Source organism: Alligator mississippiensis, chromosome 2 (assembly GCF_030867095.1).
Source record: "Alligator mississippiensis isolate rAllMis1 chromosome 2, rAllMis1, whole genome shotgun sequence".
Taxonomy (NCBI): Eukaryota; Metazoa; Chordata; order Crocodylia; family Alligatoridae; genus Alligator; species Alligator mississippiensis.
Window position 1 is genome coordinate 274,935,082 of NC_081825.1, and position 26,530 is coordinate 274,961,611.

The 26,530-nt window shown below is 46.0% G+C and overlaps 1 protein-coding gene across 1 annotated transcript in view; it reads right to left on the reverse strand.

The window, feature by feature from the left end:
• Positions 1-26,530, reverse strand: part of CATSPERB (cation channel sperm associated auxiliary subunit beta) — a 122,041-nt gene that overhangs the window by 73,732 nt on the left and 21,779 nt on the right. The window contains exons 5-9 of the mRNA XM_059723176.1: positions 19,842-19,902; positions 18,445-18,540; positions 13,738-13,887; positions 8,709-8,801; positions 6,583-6,701 (exon numbers count right to left, since the gene is read on the reverse strand). Coding sequence (XP_059579159.1) covers positions 6,583-6,701; positions 8,709-8,801; positions 13,738-13,887; positions 18,445-18,540; positions 19,842-19,902 — 519 coding nt within the window. The remainder of the gene's footprint in view (positions 1-6,582; positions 6,702-8,708; positions 8,802-13,737; positions 13,888-18,444; positions 18,541-19,841; positions 19,903-26,530) is intronic.

The window sequence follows — 26,530 nt, forward strand, 5'->3', positions numbered from 1 at the left end:
GCCAGTAGTTGCAGAGTAGACACAGGACAAACAAGGAGGACAGGATACTAGAGCAGGCTTGGCAGGAAATTAGGATCAAGAACAATTTGTGGGGAGTGAAGACAGAAAGAGATACAAATGTGACAGGACTTGTCATTTAGGAGATTTAGAACTAGTGGTCAGGTATACTAAAATTAGATGAGGAACTTAGGGAGTAGATTGGGAATGGGAACAGGTAGGGAAGAAGAATTGTTAAGGAGTAACTGGTTGCAAGAGGTAGAGAGAGAGGCAGATTCCATGAGGAACTGGGAGTCATGGGGAAATACAACATTAAAAAAATATTACAATTATAATTAGGAAGTATTTTTAATTATATAACCATTTCTGTAGCAGACAGGTCAATTTTATTCTGCCTGAATTCATAGATAGATGCTAGGGTCGGAAGGGACCTCAACAGATCATTGAGCCCGATCCCCTGCCTAGGCAGGAAAGAGTGCTGCAGTCAGATGACCCCAGCCAGATGCCTATCCAGCCTTCTCTTAAAGATCCCCAAGGTAGGGGAGAGCACCACCTCCCTTGGAAGTCCATTCCAAATTTTGGCCACTCTTACCATGAAGAAGTTTTTCCTGATATCTAGCTTATATCTGCTTTCTGTCAGTTTGTGACCTTTGTTTCTTGTTACCACAAGAGGCGCCCTGGTGAACAGAGCATCTCCGATCCCTTGCTGCATTCCCCTAATGAATTTGTAGGCAGCCACAAGATCACCTCTCAGCCTTCTCTTACAGAGGTCCAGGTCCGTCAGGCTTTCCTCATAGGGCTTGTCCTGTAAGCCCCTAACCATATGAGTGGCCCTCCTCTCGAGTCTATCAACATCCTTCTTTAAGTGCAGCACCCAAAACTGGATGCAGTACTCCAACTGCGGTCTGACCAATGCTGCATAGAGGGGAAGTATCACCTCCTTGGTTCTATTTGTCATGCATCTGTTGATGCATGCTAAAGTGCGGTTAGCTTTGCTGATGATTTCGTCAAACTGATGACTCATGTTCATCTTGGAGTCCACTATGACTCTGAGATCCCTTTCCACTTTTGTGCTGCTGAGAAGGTCACTTCCTATCCAGTAGATGTGCTGGATATTTTTGTGCCCTAGGTGCAGCACTTTGTATTTGTCTTTGTTGTGCTGCATCCTATTGTGTACTGCCTACTTTTCTAACCTGTCCAGGTCTGCCTGCAATTGTTCCCTACCCTCCGGAGTGTGCAATTAACCCCCCAATTTAGTATCATCCACAAACTTGGACAGAGTACACTTCACTCTCACATCCAAGTCACTGATGAAGATATTGAAGAGTACAGGTCCAAGGACTGAACCCTGCGGGACCCCACTACCCACATCCTTCAAGGTTGATACTGACCCATCTACTACCATTCTCTGGGTGCAACCATTAAGCCAATTTGCCACCCACCGGACTCTGTAAACATCTATGTCACAGCTTCTTAATTTATTTATGAGAATGGGATGAGTTACCACATCAAAGGCCTTGCTAAAATCCAAGAAAACGACATCCACCTCTACTCCTGCATCTAAGCGTTTTTTGACCCTCTCATAAAACAAAACCAGGTTGGTCAGGCATAATCTGCCTGCTACATTATTTTTTCCACTAGACTCCCACAGATATGGTCCTTCATAATCTTTTCAAAGACCTTTCCAAGGATGGAGGTGAGACTGACTGGCCTATAATTACTCTGATCATCGTTCCTCCCCTTCTTGAAAATAGGGACCACATTGGCCCTTTTCCAATCCTCCGGGACCTGACCCAAGTGCCACAAGCGCTCAAACAGCCATGCCAGTGATTCTGCTATGACACCAGCTAATTCCTTCAATACTCTCAGATGCAGCTCATCTGGGCCTGCTGACTTGAACACATCCAGTCCATCCAACTGATTCTGCACCAAGTCAGCATCAGTAGTTGGTGGGCTGGTGTCCCACTGATGCCCATCTAAGAACCCATTAGAAGACTTATCTTGAGTCCTATTCAGTAACACTGAGGCAAAAAAAACTCATTGAATAGCTCATCCTTTTCCCCCCTGTCTGTCACTAATTGCACCTTCTTGTTCACTAGGGGTCCTATGCTGCCCTGCACCTTCCTTTTACTCCCTACATACCTAAAAAAAATACTTTCTTGTTGTCTTTAATTTGTGTTGCCAGCCTCAGCTCTGTAGTTGCTTTGGCCTTTCTAACTGCCTCCCTGCAAGTGTGGGCCAAGTAGGTATACTCCACCTTGGTAGCTTCCCCCTGCTTTCACCGCCTATATGCCTTCTTTTTGCCCTTAGGCTCCCCTGGATTTCTATGTTTAGCCAAGGAAGTTTTTTGACTCCCTTCCCTCTTTTCCCTTGTAGTGGGATCATCTCCCTTAGCACCCGAAGGATTGCTTCCTTTAGGAACGGCCACCCTCCCTGGACTCCCATCTTGCTATCCTATAGTGTGTCATTGACTAGACTCCTAAGCATACTGAAGTTATCCTTCCTAAAGTGAAGCACTTCCACCCTACTAGTTATCTTACCTACCCTGTGCTGTATGGTGAATTTGACTGATTGGTGGTCACTATCCACAAGGTGACCATGAATCTGTAGCTCTCCTACCAGGTCATCCCCCATAGCCAACATCAAGTGCAGTAAGGCATTCCCCGTAATGGGACTGTATACCAGCTGCATTAGGCAAAATTCATTTAGATTATTTCTGTAGGTACACAGAGGCACATGGAATCATGTTCTGCTTGCAGTTACACCTAAATACTAATAATTTCATAGAATCATAGAAATAGAGTCGGAAGGGACCTTGTAGATCTTCAAGTCCGACCCCCTGCCTGGGCAGGAGGAAAACTGGGCTCAAATGACCCCAGCCAGGTAGGCATCAAGCCTCTTCTTAAAGACCTCCAGGGTAGGAGCCAGCACCACTTCCCTTGGAAGTTGGTTCCAGATCCTAGCCGCCCTAACTGTGAAGTAGTTCTTACAGATGTCCAATCTAAGCCTACTCTCCAACAACTTGTGGCCGTTATTTCTTGTTATCCCAGGGGGCGCTAGGGGAAACAAGGTCTCCCCCAAACCCTTCTGGTCCCCCCTAGTCAGTTTATAGACGGTCACAAGGTCCCCCCTCAGCCTTCTCTTGTGAAGGCTGAACAGGTTCAGGTCCCGTAGCCTCTCATTGTAGGGTCTGCCCTGCTGCCCCGGATCATGCGGGTGGCCCTCCTCTGGACCCTCTCAATGTTGTACACATCCCTCTTGAAGTGGGGTGCCCAGAACTGGACACAGTACTCCAGCTGCGGCCTGACCAGTGTCGCGTAGAGGGGGAGGATCACCTCCTTGGCCCTACTTGAGATGCACCTGTGGATGCACGATAAGGTCTGGTTATCCCTGCCGACCGTGACCTCGCATTGTGGGCCCATGTTCAGCTTGGAGTCAATAATGACTCCAAGATCCCTTTCTGCCTCCGTGCTCTCAAGAAGGGAGTTTCCCATCTTATAAGTGTGCTGCTGGTTACTACTGCCCAAGTGCAGCACCCTGCACTTGTCAGTATTGAAACGCATCCTGTTTTTGTTAGCCCACCCCTGCAACCTATCCAGGTCTTGCTGCAGTCTTTCCCACCCTACTAGCATGCCCACCTCAGCCCAAATTTTGGTATCATTAGCAAATTTAAACAGGTTGCTTTTCATCCCATCATCCAAATTGCTGATAAAGAAATTGAACAGTGTGTGCCCAAGGACCGAGCCCTGGGGGACTCCGCTGCCCACTTCCCCCCAGGTCGAATATGACCCGTCCACCACCACCCTGTGAGTACAACCCTTCAGCCAATTCACAATCCATCTGACTGTGTAGGCATCAATGCCACAGTCGCCTAGTTTTTTAATGAGGATGGGGTGGTCGACAGTGTCAAAGGCCTTGCTGAAGTCCAGAAAGTCTACATCCACAGCGACACCTGCATCCAATGCTTTTGTGACCTGATCGTAAAAGGCAATCAGGTTGGTCTGACATGACCTGCCCCTAATGAAACCATGCTGGTTGCCCTTGAGCATCTTCTCTGATGCCGGCCCATCACAGATGTGCTCCTTGATGATCTTCTCAAAGAGTTTCCCCAGGATTGAGGTAAGACTGACGGGCCTATAGTTGCCCGGGTCCTCCCTCCTCCCTTTTTTAAGGATGGGAACCACATTGGCTATCTTCCAATCATCTGGCACCTGGCCTGAGCACCATGAGCTCTCGTAAAGCCATGCCAAGGGCCTTGCAATAACCCCTGCTAGCTCCCTCAACACTCTGGGAGGTTGCTCCACTGTAAATGATGTCAGCTAACACATACATTAAATTCTAAAACCAGAATAAAATAGGAACTACATCAGGCCAAATCTTTACCATGACTGTGGTATTAAAGTCCAAACATGATTTCAGAAATTAATCCACTGAAATGAATCAGAGATATAATGAAACACATGACTTGATAAATGTCTGAATGTGAGAAAGATCAAATGAATTGATCCTGTAACTAAGGGGTTAAAATCCTTGACTTCAAAGGAGCTACCTGTATGCTTTGCTGGATCAAGGCCAGAATGTTCAGCACTTTGCAAAATAAAGCAGCACTAAGTCAGGGGTCAGCAACCTATAATCCGTGGGCCAAATCTGGCCCAAGAAGGGAACTGGATCTGTCCTGCAAGGGCCTGATCTAGTCTATGTTTTAAGAACAGCCTGCCAATCCCCTAGTTCCACCTGATCCAGTTTGTGTATCACTAATGGTCAAGCAATCCCCCACTGCCACCCACCCTTAGTAAAACACATTCTAGAATGAGCCATTCATGCTCTGTGTATAGGTGCTGCCCTCTTGAGCCCCTCAACCACCTTGCAGTCCCTGCTCATCACTGCTGTTGAATTAGCCACTCCAAATCCTTGCTTGCCACATGTGTTAGCAATGATGATGAGCGGGGGTTGCAGTGGGGCATGAAAGTTGAGCCCTTAGCATGGAGCTGGAAAATCAGTTTCCTCACTTAAGACACACACCTCGCTTTTGAGGTAGCTGCCTTTTTCAGAGAAGGTGTGTGTGGTAGGCAAGTACATACTGTTTACATGGCACAAACCATTTCCTTTTTTGAGGCATATGTAATGTGTTTCCTGTCATTAACTGCCATGTCATATAATTCATTCAGCAGCACATCTAAGAAGATCATAGAAAAGTATGGCTGGAAGGGATCTCAGGCGATCATCTAGTCCAACCTCCTGCTTAAAGCAAAATCATTCCTGTCTAAACTATCCCAGAAAAGTGTTTGTCTAATCTGCTGTTAAAAAATTCTAAAGTTGGAGATCCCACAAGCTTTCTAGGTAATCAGTTCCAATGACTAACGATCCTCATAGTGAGAAAGTTCTTCCTAATATCCAACCTTAATTTCTGTTGCTACAATTTAAGAATATTACTCCTTGTTCTGTATCCTGGGGCCACAAAGAATAGTTAATCATCATCCTGTTTATAGTCATGCTTCAAGGTATTTGAAGACTTATCAAATCCCCACTTCCTCTCCCCACATCTTAGCCTTTTCTTTTCTAGACTAAACAATGCTAGTTCTTCCAACCTGTCCTCATAAGTTATACTTCATAGACCTCTCATTGTTCTTGTTTCTCTTCTGGACTCTTCCTAATTTGTCCATATCAAGGTCAAATGCCTGCAACTCCATCCAACTTGACCTCATCTGTAAATTTGCTAAATGTGTATTTAATCAAATCTTTATAATCATTACTAAAAATTTTGAACAGTACCAGGCTCAAAACAGACTCCTAGAGAACCCTACTCAATACCTACTCCCAATTAGACATTGAACTATCAATGATTCCTTTTTGAGTACAGTTTAGGTATGAAACAACTGATTGGTTACATGAAGGCTCTTCGTTGTGTTATGCACATATACATGGTCAAGTGTACAGGTAAAACAGCATAAGATATGATTGAATAGAAACTGCTACCATTTTTTATGGCAGTGAGTATTTAAGATCTAACAAAATGTGTATTTTTTTTTCCATTTTGCTTACTAGCATATAGTTAATTTATTTAATTGTGTTAGAAGAAAGGCTCTGCGAGTAACAGGAATTGACCATATAAAGTTTGTTGTGGGAAGCAGAGATGCTTAACATGGGTGCAGTATCATTCAAATATAGGTATGCATTTAAGAGCTAGTGTCAGCAAAGCTCTCTTTAATATCTCTGCACAGTACTGCCTTATATCGTGTAGACATACATTGACTTGCTATATTCTCTATACTCTTCACAATACACTTTTACAGGAAGGTTACTTTATATATTAATTTTATGTCATGAGACAGTATTTCCTTATTTCCAACTCTAACATTCCATTTTTTGTGTCTTCTGTTGTTATCTACCTAATTGCATGATCTTCTATTAAAAGCATGAAAAAATGCTTGTCATACAAAGAAAAAAACCTGATTGTTATCCCCTTCTATGATAACCTCCCCAGAAAAAAAACTACATTTATTTTTAATTTTTGGCTTATGTTTTGCAAATCTGAGTTAAAAAGCCACTCTAACAGTACCTTACCTAATGAGAAAACTAACATACCTTTAAAGGAGATCCAGTTGGATAGCGCAGATCTTGACTGATGAAGAGGCCCAAGGTCGTGAGGATTATTAAATTATTATTTGTTAAAAGTATATTTACAAGTGAAAGGCCAACACAATCTTATGGGGGAGAAAAAACAGCAGTATGAATAGTCACTATCTTATTTATTTGCTTTATTCAATCATGCATCTTCCCAGATAAGAGTCTGCAGACAAATCATAAGGTCACTCAGACAATCAGAACATTTATGAATTACATTATGAATGCTTGCTGTCTTTCTAGATTTAGCATACATCCTTAACACTAATGCCCTTTAAAATCTCTCTAGCTTAAACCAGATAATAATGGTAAAGGGGTAGAAAATGCAGAATCAAGTCTTCCTAATTCAAGTTAGCTTCAGAAAAATCTCCCTTTCTTCCCATAAGAGCTGATGATTCCTTTTGCTTTTCAGGTTACCCACTGACTCTAGGACTCTAGCAGACTGAGCCAGCTCATCATGTTCCAGTAAAGCAGAGGTGTCAAACTCATTCAGCTTCATGGGCCAGATAAGGGTCACTGGTCAGGTATGTGGGCCTCCTGTGCTGCGAGTAGCACCCATGGTGCTGGGTCCAGCCTGTGCACTGCACATGCTGGCCCCACACCAGAGCTTGTTATTCATGTGGCACGCGGGCTGGGGTTGGTTCAGGGTACAGGCTGCATGCAATGCCCTGCTGGCTCATCCCTGTATCTTGGCTCCAGGCCACTCTGGATCAGGTCCCAGGCTGTCCATGCGTGCCACAGCCAGCATGTAGGGCCGGTCCGGTGTGGGGCTGCACGCAGCCTGCTCTCCAAACTGACTTTTTGTGCTGTGTGCAGGCTGGGTCCAGCCCACATGCCACATGTAGCACAAGCCCTGTGTCACTCCTGTGTCATGTGCACAGCAAGCTCCAGAGCTGGCATGTTCTGTATGTAGTGTGTGGGGCTGGACTGGTCATGTGCACTGCATGTGGCACAGGGGACCAGCACCACACAATCAGTTGGAGACCCACAGGCCCAATCATAGTATGTTTGAAACCTCTGAAATAAAAGACAGAAACTTTCCAGAGCACTTTTCGCCAAATTGGCTGGTGTAGACTGCTATGGAAATTCTGTTATCTTCCTCTCCTCTTCTCACCCCTTTGTCTGGGTTTAAGGTAGCACCTACAATATTTACTTTTTCTTGTGTCTGGATTAAGGAAGAAGTCAAGCAAAGGACCAAGGCTGGATTCAATTGATGTTCTACTGCTTGCCACTGATTAGAGTGCCCCTTCCATCTGCATGCACAATTCAAGCTCTGTATTATTTCACAAGCACTGTTTTAATTATTAACCATTACATTTATATAATGCTATGTTTGGATGTGTTTCAAAATGATCTCTTTTGCTCTCAGACAGAAAAGGTGAGCAGAAATAGGGCAAGGAGCCCCAGTACTGTAGTTTTGTCCACACAGGGTGCTGACAGACATGCAGGCCCCCACTAACTCAAAGTGCCATGAGTTAGAGCACCTCTGCTGACCCAACAGACATTCGGTGAAGGAGGGAGGTGGAGATTGAGCCTGCCTGCAGGAACTCAAGGAGCCTGCTGGCAGCCTCTCTCCCCTAGCCCCACCTCCCCCTCCCTCCAGCTCTGGGGCTGTCTGCAGGAAGGGAAGGGAAAGGGGAAGGGGAATGAGCTGTCAGTTGGGGTTTTTCCAGCCTGAGCTGGAGGGAAGGGGCTGGTGGGGGAGCTCCCACATAGCTCAGGCCTGGAAAACCCCAGCCGGCAGCTTGTTTCCTTTCCTCCTCCCTTCTCAGCCCCATGCCACAAATTAATCGTAGGGTATACAAATTCCCTAAGGTGCTCCAAAGTGGAATGCCTTCATCTGATCCCTCATTTGATGATCGTTAATTTGTTGCATGATTGGCCACTTTAAAAGCACTCTGCAGCTATGGCTGTGTGTCACAGTACGGCTATAGAGAACTTTCAAAGTGCCAATCATGTGACAAATGTAACTTCTGTCTGCACCCACAAGTTCTAAGTGCTGAATCTCTCACACGAAAGATTAATTAGTGTACCAGCCCACCTACCAAGAAAGCTCTGTTAAATCAGTGAGAAAAACAAGGAATTACCATCATCCATGAGACTACACAGTCTGTCTGTCAAATTGTACCACTTGGTATCTCGGAATGTAAATCCAGAATCAGTAATTCCTAAATATATTCCTACAAATGAAAACAACCAAACAAGTTTTAGGTAGAATATAGAAGAAAACTATTGCTTAAGACAGATTTCTAGCAATCCAAGTCAAGCCTGTTCTGGAAAAATATCTTTTGGCAGCAGACAAATTCTATGCTTCCTACTCAGGAAAAAGGTCCACTGACTTCAAATTAATCTTCTTCTATATCAAGGACTGCAAATCTGTGGTATAGGTGCTATGACTGGCATAGGCTTCTTTGTGTTGCATGGGGCAGACTGGAGAAGGGACAGGCAACACAGTGGCAGATAGAGCAGGACGTAGAAAGAAGAGCAGCAGATCAAGCAGGGAGCACACAGCAGGAAACAGAAAGCAGATCAGCAGTTAGGGCAGGGGCAGGGGATCAGAGTGGCACTTGGTGAGGGTTCCAATTAATTTGTGGCATCATTGCCAGAAAAAGGATAGCCCCTATGGTTCTATATCTATAAAGCACTGTTGGCACCTGCTGTGCTTAGTAAATACTGAATAAAATAAAATCAGTTTACCCATTCTTCGCTGGATTAACACTGCTGGTTTGGGTGATCTTTCTGTGATGCAGCAAAAGCTGTGCTAACCAGCACTTTATTAGCCGGAAAGCTCTACTGACTGGCATCCAAGGGGGACTTCCAGTTTCACCGCCACAAGCTGTGTTCTTCTTGTCACTTCTTCAGCCCATGGCCCAGGGCAAAGCAGCCTGTGCGGGTCCCCACTCCCTGTCCCCCGGCACACTGACGCCGGGGAATGCACCAGACAGTGCACATTTGATTAACAGGCATATTTGATTAACTGGCATCCCCCATTCCCAGGGGATGCCAGATAACAGAGCTTTTACTGTAGTATGTGATAGATCGTATTGGCTTCAGATTCAGCCTAATATCTGTTTTTCCAATAGATAGGACTAAACAATAAAAAAGTCACTGACTATTAGGGGTGTGTGAAGCAGGCCCTATTTGATTCAGATTTGGCTTGAATCAGGGACAGTGATTCGATTAGTTGATTCAGACCACTGTCCCCGATTTGATTCGGCTGAATCTGAAGATTTGATGCTGATTTAGAAAATCAGTGATTTGGACATAGACAGAACTTTAAAAGTTTTTTCTACATACCTTGAGGTACCAGCGCTGCTCATGATTGCTGTGATGCTGTGTCCCATAGGAGTGCAGGGGGGCCCTCCACGTACTCAGCGGGAAACCCAGAAGCAGACTAGAAGTACTTCTGGTCCACTTCTGGGTCTGCCAGGGAGCACTCCCCCCGTCACCCCCCCCCCCCCCCTCCTGGTGATCAGCCACAGGAGGACACCAGATGCCTGCCCAGGAGGCACCAGTCACCAAGCTGGAGGGTGTTGGGGGACCCCCCTGAGTGCTCCCTGGTGGATCTGGAAGTGAACTGGGAGTGCTTTTGGTCCACTTCCTGGTCTGCTGCTGAGCACACAGGGGAGCCCCCCACCCTTCTGTGGGACACTCCATGTACCCCAGCATCACAGCATTCACAAACCCCTGCTACCTAGAGGTAGGTAGAAAAATCATTTAAAGCTGTCTCTATGTCTGAATCTCTCCAAATCAATTTGATTTGATTCGGAGAGATTAAAGGGTCCTCTGATTCAATTCAGATTTGGAGAGTCAACCACTGAATCAGGCCAAATCTCTGCCAAATCGAACCAGGGACTGAAGCTTCGCACAGTCCTACTAACTATATCCATATTTTGGCGTGAGAATATTGTTAAGTTTTTATTTGCTTTAATGCTTTGCAATTCCTTTATCTGCCATTAGGTGGGAGCCTTAACTTTTTTATACCTCTCAAACCTAGTCTGTCTGGCTTACTAAAGCCAATTTCATAGTATTATACAAGGGAATAGAACACTACATTTCTAAATATGGCATTTATCAGGGCTAACATGACACTCAAAAGGTCAGATATCTTTCTAAAAAATATGAGGTAGTTGAAATATATAATAATAATAAAATGTATAATATTGTCCTATGAGAGGAATTATATTTTGAACCAGATAAAGAATGGCATATATCCTGAAGCAGGATCTAGCAGTTCAGGGACTGGGATAGAGGACTGTAACATGTAGCCAAGGGCCCCTGTTACAGGGGAAGGCACAGCGGGCTAGCCTGGTTGTGGAGGCAGGCTGCTGGGCCAGGCAAGCTGCAAAGTGATAAGCTGGATGAATAGTGCAGATTTCCAAGCATCCAGAGGACTGCAAACAGGAGAGATAAGCTGCAGCTTGGAGGGGCAGGCTGCCCATGAGGCAAAAGGCATCTGGGGCATAAAGCCCAGTGCCTGGAGGAAGGTGGGCAGTTTGGCCTGGTGTATTGTAGGAGATGCAGCTCTCAAGAGGAAGCAGGAGACACCCTGGCAGGCACCAAACTGCCCTGAGAGCTCCAAAGGGAAGGAAGGCTGGCAACATGTCTTTTACCTGGAATGGGGGAGGATTTGTTTTGTTCAAAAGCAGTTGCTTATACTTTTGTTATAGTTAAGTTTACAACTGGAGGACTGGTAGGGCATGTCCAGATAAGCGTGCACGTGCAGTTTGCAGCGTCTCAAACCCCCACCCAGCCCTGCCCACTCCCCCAGTCCCCCCAATCCCTGCCCTACCTGGCGCCACCCCCCACCTGCCCCCGAACGCCCCCATGGCTGCCCCACCCAGCTCCATTCCTCCTCAGTCCCCTGAGCGCCCCATCACTGCCCTGCCTGGCCCCCCAGCCTCCTGAGCCCCCTGATCACTGTCCCTCTGGGCCCAGCATCCTACAGATTAAAAATCCCAACCCCCTCCCCCCAACATTAACCAGCACTAGCAGCCGCTGTCAGGGTCACTGGGCCCCCCCCCTCCACCGCAAAGCACGGGGCTGGGTGATAGCCACAGCAGCACCAGCCCAGGCCCTGCTGCCCCCCGCTGCCTCTACTGGCTGAGCAGTCCCCATCTGGGTCTAGCAGGTGCACAGCAGGTCACAACCAGGCAGCAGCCCCCACTGCCAGACTGCTGCAGTGGGCAAAATGTGCAGGAAACTCTTAGGGCTGCTTCAGCAGTCCAGCAGGCACAAGGGGTAGGATCTACAGGTACCAATTGGCTAGGCCCCAGAAGCTCCTGAGAGTGAGTAGCCCTGAGCTACTTGAGAGGGCAGCTTTTTGTACTGACGGGGTCAGGACAGGGCAGCTTTTTATAGTGCTGGGGACATCACAGGTGCTGGCCCTGGGCTCTAGCTCCTTCTGGCTGCAGATCCAGGAGGAGCCAGGCAGGGTTATTTTGCCCCAAGTGGTACAATTTGCCCCACATCAAAGTGCATGTCTGGGCACGTGCACTGAGGCAACAAGCCCCGTCTCAAATTTGCACCACTTCAATTTGAGCTGCTGCAAGAGCATGTGCTTGCATGTGTGGATGTGCCCATAGTGGCCATCAGGGGAGGTTAGAAGGCAACACAGGAGTGCCAGAGGGGCATGCCAGAGTTGGACTCTGCCAGGGGCGGGGGCTCGAGCTAAGGGACAGGGACAAGCGGAAGCTAAAAAAGGGGCTTAAAATTTGATCCAGAGAGTGGGTGCAGGCAGCCTCAGGCTGAATGAGGCTAGGGCTTGAGCCCTGAGGAAGTGACAAGGGCCAGGTGGTGGCTGATGATAGGGCTTAGACTGGGGAGCCAAGCCAGTGCAAGTGGGCCTAGGCTTAGGAGCCCACAGCTACAGTAACTGGTGGGCCAAGGCCAAGAGGGCTGAATCCTGTACAAGCTGATGTGAGAAAATCTGGAGTGACATCTGGGAGTCATGGGCATGGTTATAGGGGTGGTGGAGGCCACAAACAGCACACAAAGTATTTCGTGTCCTGGAACGTCAATAGGGCCAGAAGGGCTCTAACTGATTGTTTAAGTGGCAAGCTTGCAATGGACTGGATCCTCTCTGGGCTCTTGGGGAAGCCTCCCAAACCCTTTGAGCAACATCAAGGTATGGCAGCAGAAAACTAGAAAGGGCACCCCAAGAGGTCAGAGGGAGCAGGAGTCATGTGTCCACCAAGGGCACCCCTGCGCTGCGGGTCCTGTCACAGGGACCGCTTGGATTTTAGTCACACAAAAGTACAATCTCTGCCTCTCATAATTGAATGGGTAAAACCCTGCCTCCTTTTATGCCACAATATGTTATTCACCTCTGTACTATCAGTATAATAAGAAACAACAGATTGATGCACATAGGACATTCTGTGGAAACAACCAAACAATACTGATTGGCATGGTTAAGAAAGGTAGCTACTAAGTTTTTTATAAGTACCACTGCAAGCGAGAGTTTTATAGAGGAATTGGAAGGAAAATAATGAAACAGTTTAGAAAGCTCTTTCCAAACATGATCAGCAGTTTGGGAGAAAGCAGAAAGGTGCTTATTTGAAAATGTATTAAATCGTGACAAGTTAAAGGGTATTTTTTGATGTTTTGGGGCATTATGCCTTGTAGTAGTGCATGAGGGTTGTTCCCTAAGATTTTAAAAACACATTAGACAAGCACATACTAGGATTGCTGAGAGCTGGATAGCTTCACTGAGTAGGCACACTTGAGAGGATAATATAGCTGGTCAGGGGTGATGTATAGGAGGTGCACGTGCACCCCCTGAGTGTGGCGGTGCACCCCCTACAAAAAGGCGCTACTGACACTATTGGCAGCACCTGTGGGTAGCCGCCGCTTGCCAGCCCCCCGCCACCACCGGTGGCATCTGCAGAAGCTCCCACTTACCGCTAATGTGCTCCCGCCACTGCCGTGCCCCCCCAGCCACCGGGGGCATGCATCATTCATGCAGCTGGTTACAGAAGGTAACAGAAGTTACATCTAGTTTAGAACCCACACTATTCTATCCAGCATATACCCACTATTTTATCTGACATTCATTGCCTTACACTTTGTTGACATTACAGTGCATATATGCACACACATAGATATATAACATACCTTCAACTGTACCATTACATACGAGAGCAAGTAATGCCACATCATTGGCACAAGTGCGTTTTGACAATTTGATACCTCGTACATAAGGTATTAGAGAACTAATTTCATCAGGGGATACTGGTTCACCCAGTTGCCATTGAAGAAGTGGCTCTGTGGAAGAAAAAATAATAGATGCTCAATGTGTTCAAAGCATGAATACAATGCATGCTTGTTTTTTTGTTCTTTTGTTTAAAACAATTTACCAACTATATATTTCAGGATAAGCAAAAGACAAACATTGGCAAGAGACTAAATACTGTGGGTAAGTAGCAACAGTAATAGTAATGCAAGAGCAAAAAACATTTGTATGAAACGCCATGGAAAGAGCTCATCTTTGCTGGTTAAAATGTAATACACAAAAACTAGACAAAAAGGACATTATGTTGGTGGCAAAGCTAAATTCTTAACAGTTTGTAAAAGAGAAAACTAAGGTTGTCCCTCTGCAACTTTAGTTCAGCCCACTTTTTCATATGCTTTATTATTATGTATTTATTAGGCATATATGCTACCCTCCCCATAAAAGGCTTAGGGTGGCTAACAACAAAAATTAGATAAATGATAAAGCAGGTAGAATATTAAAATATTTAAGATATATAGGTTGAATGGTACTTACGTAAATACATAGCAACATTTTGTTTTCTCATAGATTCATAGATGTTAGGGTCGGAAGGGACCTCAATAGATCATCGAGTCCGACCCCCTGCATAAGCAGGAAAGCGTGCTGGGTCTAGATCACCCCAGCTAGATACTCATCTAACCTCCTCTTGAAGACCCCCAGGGTAGGGGAGAGCACCACCTCCCTTGGGAGCCCGTTCCAGACCTTGGCCACTCGAACTGTGAAGAAGTTCTTCCTAATGTCCAATCTAAATCTGCTCTCTGCTAGCTTGTGGCCATTATTTCTTGTAACCCCCGGGGGCGCCTTGGTGAATAAATACTCACCAATTCCCTTCTGTGCCCCTGTGATGAACTTAAAGGCAGCCACAAGGTCGCCTCTCAACCTTCTCTTGCAGAGGCTGAAAAGGTCCAGTTTCTCTAGTCTCTCCTCATAGGGCTTGGTCTGCAGGCCCTTGACCATACGAGCTGCCCTTCTCTGGACCCTCTCCAGGTTATCCGCATCCTTCTTGAAGTGTGGCGCCCAGAATTGCACGCAGTACTCCAACTGTGGTCTGACCAGTGCCCGATAGAGGGGAAGCATCACCTCCTTGGACCTATTCGTCATGCATCTGCTGATGCACGATAAAGTGCCATTGGCTTTTCTGATGGCTTCGTCACACTGCCGGCTCATGTTCATCTTGGAGTCCACTAGGACTCCAAGATCCCTTTCCACCTCTGTGCCACCCAGCAGGCCATTCCCTAGGCTGTAGGTGTGCTGGACGTTTTTCCTCCCTAGGTGCAGCACTTTGCATTTCTCCTTGTTGAACTGCATCCTGTTGTTTTCTGCCCACTTGTCCAACCTATCCAGGTCTGCCTGCAGCTGTTCCCTGCCCTCCGGCATGTCCACTTCTCCCCATAGCTTTGTGTCATCTGCAAACTTGGACAGAGTACATTTGACTCCCTCGTCCAAGTCACTGATGAAAATCATTGTTCAATATATGGTACTATGCCTTCCCTACAGCATAATGTTACTCATACTGTTACTAATTATTCATTTCCTCATGGGCTTTTCTATGGTGGTCATCACTAAAGAATCCAAGTATTTCAAAAACACTAAAAAGTAATCTTCACAAACCACCGAGAATGAAAAAGGTGATATGATTCCCATTTTACATGTGGTAAACTAAGGCACAGATTAAGATAAAAAGTGTGTATTCATTTTAGGATCCTAACCTGGGATTTAATATTTCAGAGTATTTGGCATTATAGAAAAGTGTATATAATCAATAATCAATAATAATAATATAATCAATAATCAATAACAGAGAAGTGTATATAATCAGGTACAGTTCCTAACTGGCTTTGGTTGCACTGCAGGGGAAAGGAGGGAGGTGGGGAGGATGTTCAGAACTTGCTCCCAGGGTCTTAAACTGGATATACAGAGAATGAATAACCATATCTTCTTCAGTGACTAGTTTTGTCAGGTTCAGTTTAGGTGACTTGTTTGACATCACACAGGAACTATATGGCAGAGGCAAAGACAGAGTCCAATTCTGTAGGGCAGCATACATTTTCTTAGACATGGGCATTCTTTCCTTTCCTGCAGTCCCCTCCATCATTTACTACCTACTTTCCAGCATCTACAACAATGAAGCAGGGATTCTAAAAACAATGATTACATTCACTACACTGTGTGGGAGACTTGATGAGGCAGGGTCCTGGGATAAAAATAGAATGCGACCATGTAATAAAGACCACCCCACAAGACATAATTAGGAACCTACTTAATTCACAATTTTGCAGAAACTGTAAAATTGGGCATTGTCTGCAAAATCAAAAAAACCCCAACTTACTAAAAATAAAATGCTGGCTCCCCAGTGGGAGCCAGCAGTCCTCATGGCTGCTGAGGCCTGGCCTTGCAACCTGTCAGAGGGGGTGGAGAGTGGAGCTGTCAGAACAAAGAAGAGCAACTAAGATGGTGGCCACCCCCCACCCCTCATCACTGATTGGCTGAGAGGGCTGTCCATGGCATGTCTCTGCCCCACTCCGCCAATCAGTGAGGGGTGGGGCCGTATGACAGACATCCCTCTTGGCCAATCAGCAATGAAGGGTGGGACTACTGGGCTCCTCAGCTAATCAACCGCAAGGAGTGGACTCGCCATGAAAAGTCCATGAAATTGGCTCTGTGCACTGCAAACAGCCTGCAAAAATCCCTTTTACTCACCATGATTTAGGTAGATCCCTAGACATAATGCATAAGGGGGTTGAATTAAGGTTTAATAGGCAAACTTGTTTCTGTTTTTTTCTAATTTGTGCGCCTAGAGTTGGAAATTTAACATTTATTTTGAAAGACCAGCATTTTTGTATGCATTTGTCCAAGTTAAAAAAAAAGTTAAATAAAAAAACAAATTCCATCATGCAGTTGACAAGCTTACACCCATATTGTTCAACAGTAGGGCTAGAATTTAGGTACTCTACACAAACCTCTGACATTAAACCAGCAAAGTTACTGACAGTAATATTTGGTTGGGACTAGAGAGGAGAATTAGAGACACAGGGCACATCTACATGTTGCCCTACAGCAACGCACTATGGCAACATAGCGATATAGCTAGCAATCACATGTAGACCTGCGTTGTTGCTGTAGCAGTGCACCCCTGGCTTATAGTGCGCTGCTACAGCAATGTAGTGGGAAAATTTAAGCGTGTACTGCCTGTACGGCACAATATGGGCAGTTCCTGAGCTATGTTTTAGTACTTACAAAAGGAAGTACTAAAGCATGGTGCAGTAACAATGTTGCTGTATGGCATTGTGTAGATGCATCCACATTTTGCCAGTGGGTTACACAGACAATTGCTGACAGCAGAAAAGTGAGACCTATGAATCTTGAGTTAACTTCCAGGCTCTGGAAGGGAGAGTATTCTAATAGGCAGAAGCTTGCATCTTTTGTCCCATCCCCTCCAGCGTGCCTATGTTACAGTCCTATATTGTTTCCAGCCCTTGCTCCTTGTCCTAGTCCCATTCTCCTTGACTACCAAGCTCTAGTCTCCACTCCTCATGCTTCTATTCTCATTCCTACGTACCTAAAAGAAGGCAATCGTTGTTCATGGATGGATCTAAGAATTTGAAAAGATGGGGTTCAGGAGATGTCACAAGTGCCATGTGGAAGGTTACAGCCCCCTCTCCTCTACTGCAAGCAAGACAGTGCCATGGCAGCAGCTTCCAGGGACTTTTTGGAGTCTCTAATCCAGATAAGACTCCCCCCACTACCAATCCCAGCACCCATTTCCCTCCAATGCAGGCACTTCCCCTCTCCTTCTTTTCAGCAGGGATCACCTCTGGGTGCAAGAAGTGGGGACCTACCTACTGTGTCTGTTGCCCCTGGCTGACCTGGAAGCAGGGGAGCCCTGGGGCAGCTCCTGCCCCTCTGTAGCCTGGGGATTTGGTAAGCAGAAGCATGGGATGCCTATCTGGGCCAAGGGCCAGGATGTTCTCCCTTGTTAGAAATGGATGAAATCTGGCTGAAATTTCCCCAAAATATTCTGCCTGAGGCAGCTGGGTGGCACAAAATAATTTAGGGTAGTTAATTTTGCAGAATTATGAGATATGAAAACAGTGCCTTTTATTAGAAGTGTCAGGCAATATTAATAAAAGGTGGCTTGACTAGGACCCCTCTACAATAGATTTTACACTTGAATTAGAAATGATAGTTTTTAATGATGCTAACTGAACAAATACGTATAATAAATATGGTTAAATCTTTTCACAGATAGAATTGTCTTTCTTCAGATTAATTCTGTCCTGCTGTATGAATGTTATTAAAATGTTTAATGATTGTGCCCAACATTATATTAAACTCGTTTCAACGACTACTTTTCAATATTCTTTCCCTATCTGTCTCAATGCAGGGCAGTTATGTTTCTTTCTATATCCTAATTGTATAGCTTTATATTTTAACATGCCTGGATTTTTTTAAGTGTACATTTAACTGATATTCTTAGCTTCATTTTAGTGTAGTTTTTTTTGTCATCTGGAAATTCCACAAGATTCCCTATCTTTGCAAATGATTCTTACCTCTAAGAGTATCCAATAAAGTTCCTTTAGTTGTAAACTTGTTTAATCCATAATGCATCATGAAGTTTACAAACCATTCCTCTATTGAAGCAACATCTGGTTGAACATAAAGTAAATATGTCAGGACAGCTTTTGGTTTATTAAAAAAAAAACACAGTAGAAAAACCATCTCACAGAATTTTTTTTTTCCATAATTTGGCCTATCTTAATGCAGTACTTCCCCATGGACTTTTGTGAAAGGATTGACTCCACTCCATGATTTTTTGTTTACAGAATAGTCAAATGTCATTATTCAGTTGAAATTCTTATTGAAGCCAATGAGGACTTTTGTTCCCCACCTCCACCACAAGAAGGGCAGAATAAAATTTGAATAGGAAGCATCAGGATCCATCCTAAAGCGTACTTATTATGTAGCTGCATAACTCAACATTTCACATAATGAGGCAGCTATATATATATACAGAATATAATATGAAATATGTACTTAGATTTTTGATCCACGGTCTCACAGTCTCCTAGTCAAATATTTATTGTCATCATTTTGGATACAAACCTTGTGAAAGAATGAAAGACAGCTGAAGGACAACCAGCTGAGAGACATGATGAACTACAGTGTATGGAGCTGTGGACTACGTACTGTGATGTCCTAGTGATCAGTGTTTGCTGGGCTTATTTGCCATTTCACTAATGATGTGGAAGTGGAAATAAGCAAAATGTTAATTAAATTAATGGACAATAAATTAGGAGGTTCTGTAATTATAAGTGACAACTGACAAATACCTGGCAAAGTTAGAAAAAAACAAAAATATAGAAAAAAAAATCAGTGGGAAAATAAAAGCTAATCAATAGGGAAAAAAACAATATTTAATAGAAGAAATAAGCATAGGAAGTTGTAATTAAAAAACAAACAAACCTCAGATGATAGTAATATCAAACATTTGTACCATTACATGCCATTGTGATTTTGTACCTCAAAGGGATGAAACCTCAAGCAGGAAGGAATAATCAATAGAAAATGTATTAAAAAATAAGTGCCTAAAGTCAAGATCATTAAATAGTCTGACCAAATTTGTTAAGCTTTAAGCACCTTCAGTTCTCATTTAAATATTTAGAATTGTATTTCTCAGTATCAAAAAGATTTTGACAATGAAAAAGGAAAAATAACATAAATATTAATTTATAAGGAAAAATTAACCAAACTAACTATTTTTAGAATGGTTGTGAGACCACTATATGCAGGCATGATATACACTGAACTGAGTGGTCCAAGGAGGAGATGAGATTCTTTAAGGTGGAAAAGATGGGTGAACTTAGTAATGTAATAGAAATAAGAAATAGAAATTTCTATTGGAATAAATACATTGACAGGAAAAAGTATCTAGAAAAATAGCTCTTACCTGTATTATATGTAATATTTTGTCTGGGGATATCAATAGTCCAAGTCGTTTGATTTTCTTCCTTTTATTTAAAAAAAATGCCAATGAAAGATATTACTTCTCTATGACTCCAAGATAAACATTTTTATTTTAAAGAATGTAAAACCTTTGGCTTAAATCATATAGTGTAATGACAGAAGTGTAGTTAGGCAAAGTACCTGACTCTCTCTTTTATAGTACACAGTAGCCGCATCTACATGAGACACTGATTGCTCAGTTCATGGACAACTGGTGCCTCTTGAGTCGGGGGGGGGCACATGCCCCCCTGACACCAGTCAGCGACTGGTCCTCCAAGGCCAATCTCACTGACCCAGGAGGGGTCCCCCAGCAGCCAATCACGCTGACTGGGGCCCAGGGGGTCCCCCCATGGGTAATCTCACTCACCAAAAAGCAGCCACACCGCTTCTGGAAGTCTCACAGCTACTTCCAGAAGTGGCGTGGTGGCTTTTGCAGGTGGCCCCGCTCCCTGTCCAGCATTCATGGGGGGGGCCACTGGCGCTCCTGCCTGCTCCCATGCCCACCACCTAAACAGGGAGCGTGGCCTGACATGGGATGCACCAGTGATTTCAGGGGGTGCACTTGCACCTCCGTGCACCCCCTAGGCATCACCACTGGCCCAATTGCGCATACACAAGTACTAAATTTCTGTGCAGTAGCATCCCCACATGGCTTCTTGGTGACGCTGACTGTACAGTAGCTCATTACTACTGCACAGTAGTGATGTGTCACGCTTTGTAGTAACGAGCTACTGAGCAGTCAGCATCTTGTGTAGATGCGGCCCGTCATTACAATACATGCATTTTAATCCTATATGTGAATAATGGATACATCCCATCCCCACACTCTTTTTTTCCCACTGATTTTTAACTTTGGTTGTATCTTAGTATTTTACTGCAGGACTGTAATTGACCTTGCTCCATCTCCATGCATTTTAAGGTTGCAGTAGAGGATTCAATATAGGAAGGATCAATTTTTAAATATGCACATAAGGGTGTGGCTAATCTTCCACTAGTTATTGCAGCAATAATAGATGCAAGAATTAGAGTAAGAGTTTACAGCTGTAAAACTCTCTGGATGACATTCACTGACACTATACTGTGGCGCGGCTAATGGAGCTACGCTAGGGAAGCATTTAGTTCACTGAACTCTTGGAGCATTCTAACTAACAGTTCCTTAATCTGTTATATCCTGTTTATAAACTAGCCCATATTTTCAACTGAGGACAAGCAGTTCCCTTGGAAGCACATGCTTCTGATTAGTTTTACAGCTGTCTCTGCAGCATCCCCTGAATATAAAAACAGGAATTTTGTCATGGTATAAACACCAAGGCCGAAAATCTGTTACCATTTGTGCACCTAAATGGCACTTGCTCAGTCAAGTTGAGTGGCATTTTTGTATTTAAATACAGTTTGAGGTTCTTTTATCCTCTCTTACCCATAGAATATTCTAATATTATAAAAGCCTAAGTCTGTCTGTCTGTCCATAACACATTATTCGTGCTCTGACTGGCTGATGGAAACAGCTAATCAGAGTGCTCCAAGCATGGGGGAGTGCTGCCATTATTCTGAAGCCAAGGACTGGACAGAGGGTGAGGGAACCGAGGTCAGCACCTCTGGTCTTGGCCCCGCCACCCCACTCCCTGCAAGTGGTACCGAGGACCAGGCAGGGGGTGGGGGAACCCAGGCCAGCCCACCCCGCTCTCTGCAAGTGGTGCTGAGGATCAGACAGCAGGTCAGGGAGCCAAGGCCAGCAGCACTGGCTTCAGTTCCCCCACCCCACCCCCTGCAGGAGGCAGAACAGCGGCAGCATGGGGCGTTAGGTGGTGGCACTCCATCCCAGCCCCCTCCCCCCTGCCCCCCTCATTCTTGACGGGCAATTGGCTAGTGGATACATAGTTGTCCACATAGTTGCCACGCATGCTCAGTAGGCTATGCATTAGCTCAGCACATATGCAGTTATGTACATGCACATTGGACCTAAGACCTGGAAAAAATATGGAGGAGGAAGACCCTCCCAGGTTTTGGCATTCACCTAGGAATCAGGAGACCTGGTTTTCTGTGCCTCACCCTCCAATCCCCTACCTCATCCAGAGAGAGTTTAAACCCATCTCCTTCAGCTTCTTAGCAGAGTGTTCTAAGTATCACACCATAGGCTAGATCAGTGAGGGTCAACCTTCATGCGAGCATATCCTCGTTAATCCTCCAAGTGCCACTCTGATCCCTTTATCCTGCCCGATCTGTTGCTCTGCTTTCTGCCCTATCTGTTGTTGTGTTCCCTGCTCCTTCCCCAATCTGCTAAATACCATACAGAGAGCCTGCTCATGCCAACTGTGGCACATGTGCTGCGTGTTGGTCACCCAGCATCTTCTTCAGCATTTTCTTTGAAGTTGGCCTCCTGAATAGCCCAGAGAGGAAAATATGTGGGTCTAGGAGGAAAATAATCCACCAGAGGGAATGTGGCTGAGTCAACTGGATGCTAATCTGGAAGGGAGCAGGCCTTGGATTCTATCCTGAACCCTTGCTCCCAATAGGACAACAACCTCTCACTGTACTGCTTTCCATGCATTTTATCTAGTGACTATTAAATTCAGGGACAGTAGCTCAGTTTTAAAGGGAATGTTAGGGAGAAGACTAGATAATGACTGGCCTGAGGTGTGGAGATTTTAGCACTATGCTGAGAAGTCAGAGTAACCCAGGTTCAACCCCACTCTGGATGAGGGGGGCTTAGAACAGGTCCCCTGCTGCCTGGGACTGCCCTAACCATACAACTATTGGGGCAAAACATGGGACAGCCCTCCTCCTCAGCATTTGCACAAATGTAGATCTGCCTAGCTAGTGTACTGCAAAGCCTGTTTAGCTTACAAGTTCATACTGCAAAGGCATACAATTTGTGATTCTGTTACAAGTGCCAAAAATGCCTTTTATTTGGCTGGGTAAGTGCCATTAACGTGCATAAAGATTACTAAAAATCCATCCCAAAGTTTTACCAGTATAACTAGATGAGTTTATGGATGTGATAGCATTGCCAAAACAATTACACAATTCCAGATCATTAGCATGGACACAGTTATTCCAGTATAAATTAGATTTATGTCAGTGTAGCTAACTCCCTTTTCTGTGGGAACAGCTAGTTAAATATAGCTTTGTACCAATTGCACTATATCACAATAGAGTAATTTCACTGCATTAATTATACCAGTGTAGTTAAATCAGCAAAGCTTGTATATATAGATAAGGTCTTTGTTAAAGCACTGGAACAGTGGTTTTCAACTTCTTTTCATTTGCAGACTCCTAACATTTTTTGAATGGACCCCTTTGGAAATTTTGAATGGATGTGTGAACCCCTTTGAATTGTAAGCATGGGTATTGACGTATTTCTGATTGATCATAGTCATCTTTTGCAGATCCCTTAGACATGGGTCTGTGACGGGCTGGCATCAGGGATGATGCTCAAGGGCAACCAGCATGGTTTCATTAGGGGCAGGTCATGTCAGACCAACCTGATTACCTTTTACGATCAGGTCACAAAAGCATTGGATGCAGGTGTCGCTGTGGATGTAGTCTTTCTGGACTTCAGCAAGGCCTTTGACACTGTCTCCCACCCCATCCTCATTAAAAAACTTGGAGACTGTGACAGTGATGCCTGCATGGTCAGATGGATTGCTAATTGGCTGAAGGGTTGTACTCAGAGGGTGGTGGTGGACGGGTCATATTCAACCTGGGGGGAAGTGGGCAGCGGAGTCCCCCAGGGCTCAGTCCTTGGGCCGCACTGTTCAATTTCTTTATCAGTGATTTGGATGACGGGGTGAAAAGCAACCTGTTCAAATTTGCTGATGATACCAAAATTTGGGGTGAGGTGGGCATGCTAGTAGGGAGGGCAAGACTGCAGCAAGACCTGGATAGGTTACAGGGGTGGGCTAACAAAAACAGGATGCATTTCAATACTGACAAGTGCAGGGTGCTGCACTTAGGCAGTAGCAACCAGCAGCACACTTATAAGATAGAAAACTCCCTTTGTGCCCGCCTCTGTTCGATTAGGCGCTCTCGTGCGGCCTTAGCCTGGACTATTGATCGCGCCTGTCCTGCGCTTGCGGGTGGACCCCAAAGACTATCCCAGCTGACTCATAGATTCATAGATGCATAGATGTTAGGGTCGGAAGGGACCTCAATAGATCATTGAGTCCGACCCCCTGCATAGGCAGGAAAGAGTGCTGGGTCTAGATGACCCCAGCTAGATGCTTATCTAACCTCCCCTTGAAGACCCCCAGGGTAGGGGAGAGCACCACCTCCCTTGGGAGCCCATTCCAGACCTTGACATCAAGGGATTCCCTTGACTCTTCTGCCACGACTTTGAATGTTACCGCAGTGGAGGGGGTCCCCTTCGAGGCAGCCTCCAGGGTCATCGCGCCTCCCGGTGGGCACTCACAGGGCTCCGACCTCCCCTACACCCCGGCCACTCACCACCTTGGGTTGCCGGTCTTCGGGCCCCTTAGGCATTCTTGGCTCTGCCCGACCTCTTCCTGCGGCCTGCCAGCTACGTGCCAGTGTCTTCGTGCCTTGATGTGCAGACTTTGAAGTCCTCGGACCGGGTCCCACCGATCCAAATTCCTAATGCCCTAACCCAACCACTCTGTGACTTAACGTGCAATTCCCACCACCGTGACAGCTGAAGCACTAAGGCTACAGGGCCAGGAGGCCACGAAGGATGCCCCTGGCCTATGGGCTCTGTGGACCCCCCTGTGCCAAGCTACTCAGCCCTGGTGGCTTGCCCTACTTGGGCATTGAGTCCCAGCCTTTTATCCTAGGGCTGTAGTGGGCCCTGTCCGCCACTTGTCCTGTCCCTCCTTGGGGTCTTTGGCTGCCCTCCGGCGACACCCGATGGGGGATCCCCGTTGGCTGCCCCTTTTACCTCCTCTCCAAGGCTTTACTGCAGGCTCGCTTTCTCATCCCAGCGCTGGCTTGCCCGACGCTGCCTTCCCTGCGTCTGTAACCGGCTCCTCCGCTGGTACCACTGCTGGTTCCGCTGCAGGTGCTGCTGCTGGAGCCTCTCTCCCGGCTTCTCTGTGAGCCCTGCTGCAGGGGTAGCTGCCAGCTCCTTCACCGGTGTCTTTCCCGGCTTTGCTGCCGCCTCCGTTGACGGTGTCACTGCCAACTCTGTCGGCTCTGTTACTGGCCTCACTGCTGGCTCTCCTGCTGGCTCTGCTGTCAGCGTCACTGCCGACTCTGTCGGCTCCGCTGTTGGAGCCTCTCCTGGCTCCACCCCTGACTTCCCATGCTGCCTGACGCAGCAGCTGAGCCTGTCTGGGTGAGGGATCCCTCCATGATCCTCCGCTCATCCGCCGCCCTGCTGCATCCTCAGGGCAGCTTTTTATTTCCGCCGGGCGGCGTCTCCCGCTCACGCTGCCCGGCTGCAGCTGAATATAAGTGCGGCTGATCAGCTGTGATGGCGGTTTCACCGCGCGCATCTCCTCCTGCTCTTCGGGCTCTACAGAAGGTAAGTGAGGCTCTCCTTTGGCCTGGGGCCCTCCTGTAACCCCAGCTCCCCTGGGACACCCTTCTTAAGAGCATGGAGGCAGAAAGGGATCTTGGAGTCATCATTGATCCCAAGATGAACATGGGCCAACAATGTGAGGTCACGGTCAGCAGGGATAACCGGACCTTATCATGCATCCACAGGTGCATCTCAAGTAGGGCCAAGGAGGTGATCCTCCCCCTCTACACGACACTGGTCGGGCCGCAACTGGAGTACTGTGTCCAGTTCTGGGCACCCCACTTCAAGAGGGATGTGGACAACATTGAGAGGGTCCAGAGGAGGGCCACCCACATGATCTGGGGACAGCAGGGCAGACCCTACAATGAGAGGCTACGGGACCTGAACCTGTTCAGCCTTCACAAGAGAAGGCTGAGGGGGGACCTGGTGACCATCTATAAACTCACTAGGGGAGACCAGAAGGGTTTGGGGGAGACCTTGTTTCCCCTAGCGCCCCCCGGGATAACAAGGAATAACGGCCACAAGTTGTTGGAGAGTAGGTTTAGATTAGACATCCATAGGAACTACTCTACAGTCAGGGTGGCTAGGATCTGGAACCAACTTCCAAGGGAAGTGGTGCTGGCTCCTACCCTGGAGGTCTTTAAGAAGCAGCTTGATGCCTACCTGGCTGGGGTCATTTGAGCCCAGTTTTCTTCCTGCCCAGGCAGGGGGTCAGACCTGAAGATCTACAAGGTCCCTTCCGACCCTACTTCTATGATTTTATGATTCTATGACATAGTCTATGGACCCTCAGAGGTCCGCAGACCACAGATTGAAAACCACTGCGCTAGAGTTATCTTGAACAGATAACCATATCAGGACTACAATTTGGATTCAACAGCATGGATCACTCACAGATGTTCTCATGCATTTTTGTCAAAAGATTAACTATTGTCTTAAGGTCTTGACATCTTGTGGACTGCATTTTTCTGCTTTGGAATCTGTGTAAAGGCTGAACAAAATGTGGGGAAACTGGAACCTCAATTTTCTATTCATTCTGGATTTAATTCTGCTGTTCAAATCATACATTCAGAAACACGTGAAGCTCTGAAAGGTTGTAGCACCTACTTTTCTCTATGTGGGGAGGATTCTGCCATTCCATTCACACCCCAGCCTTGTGC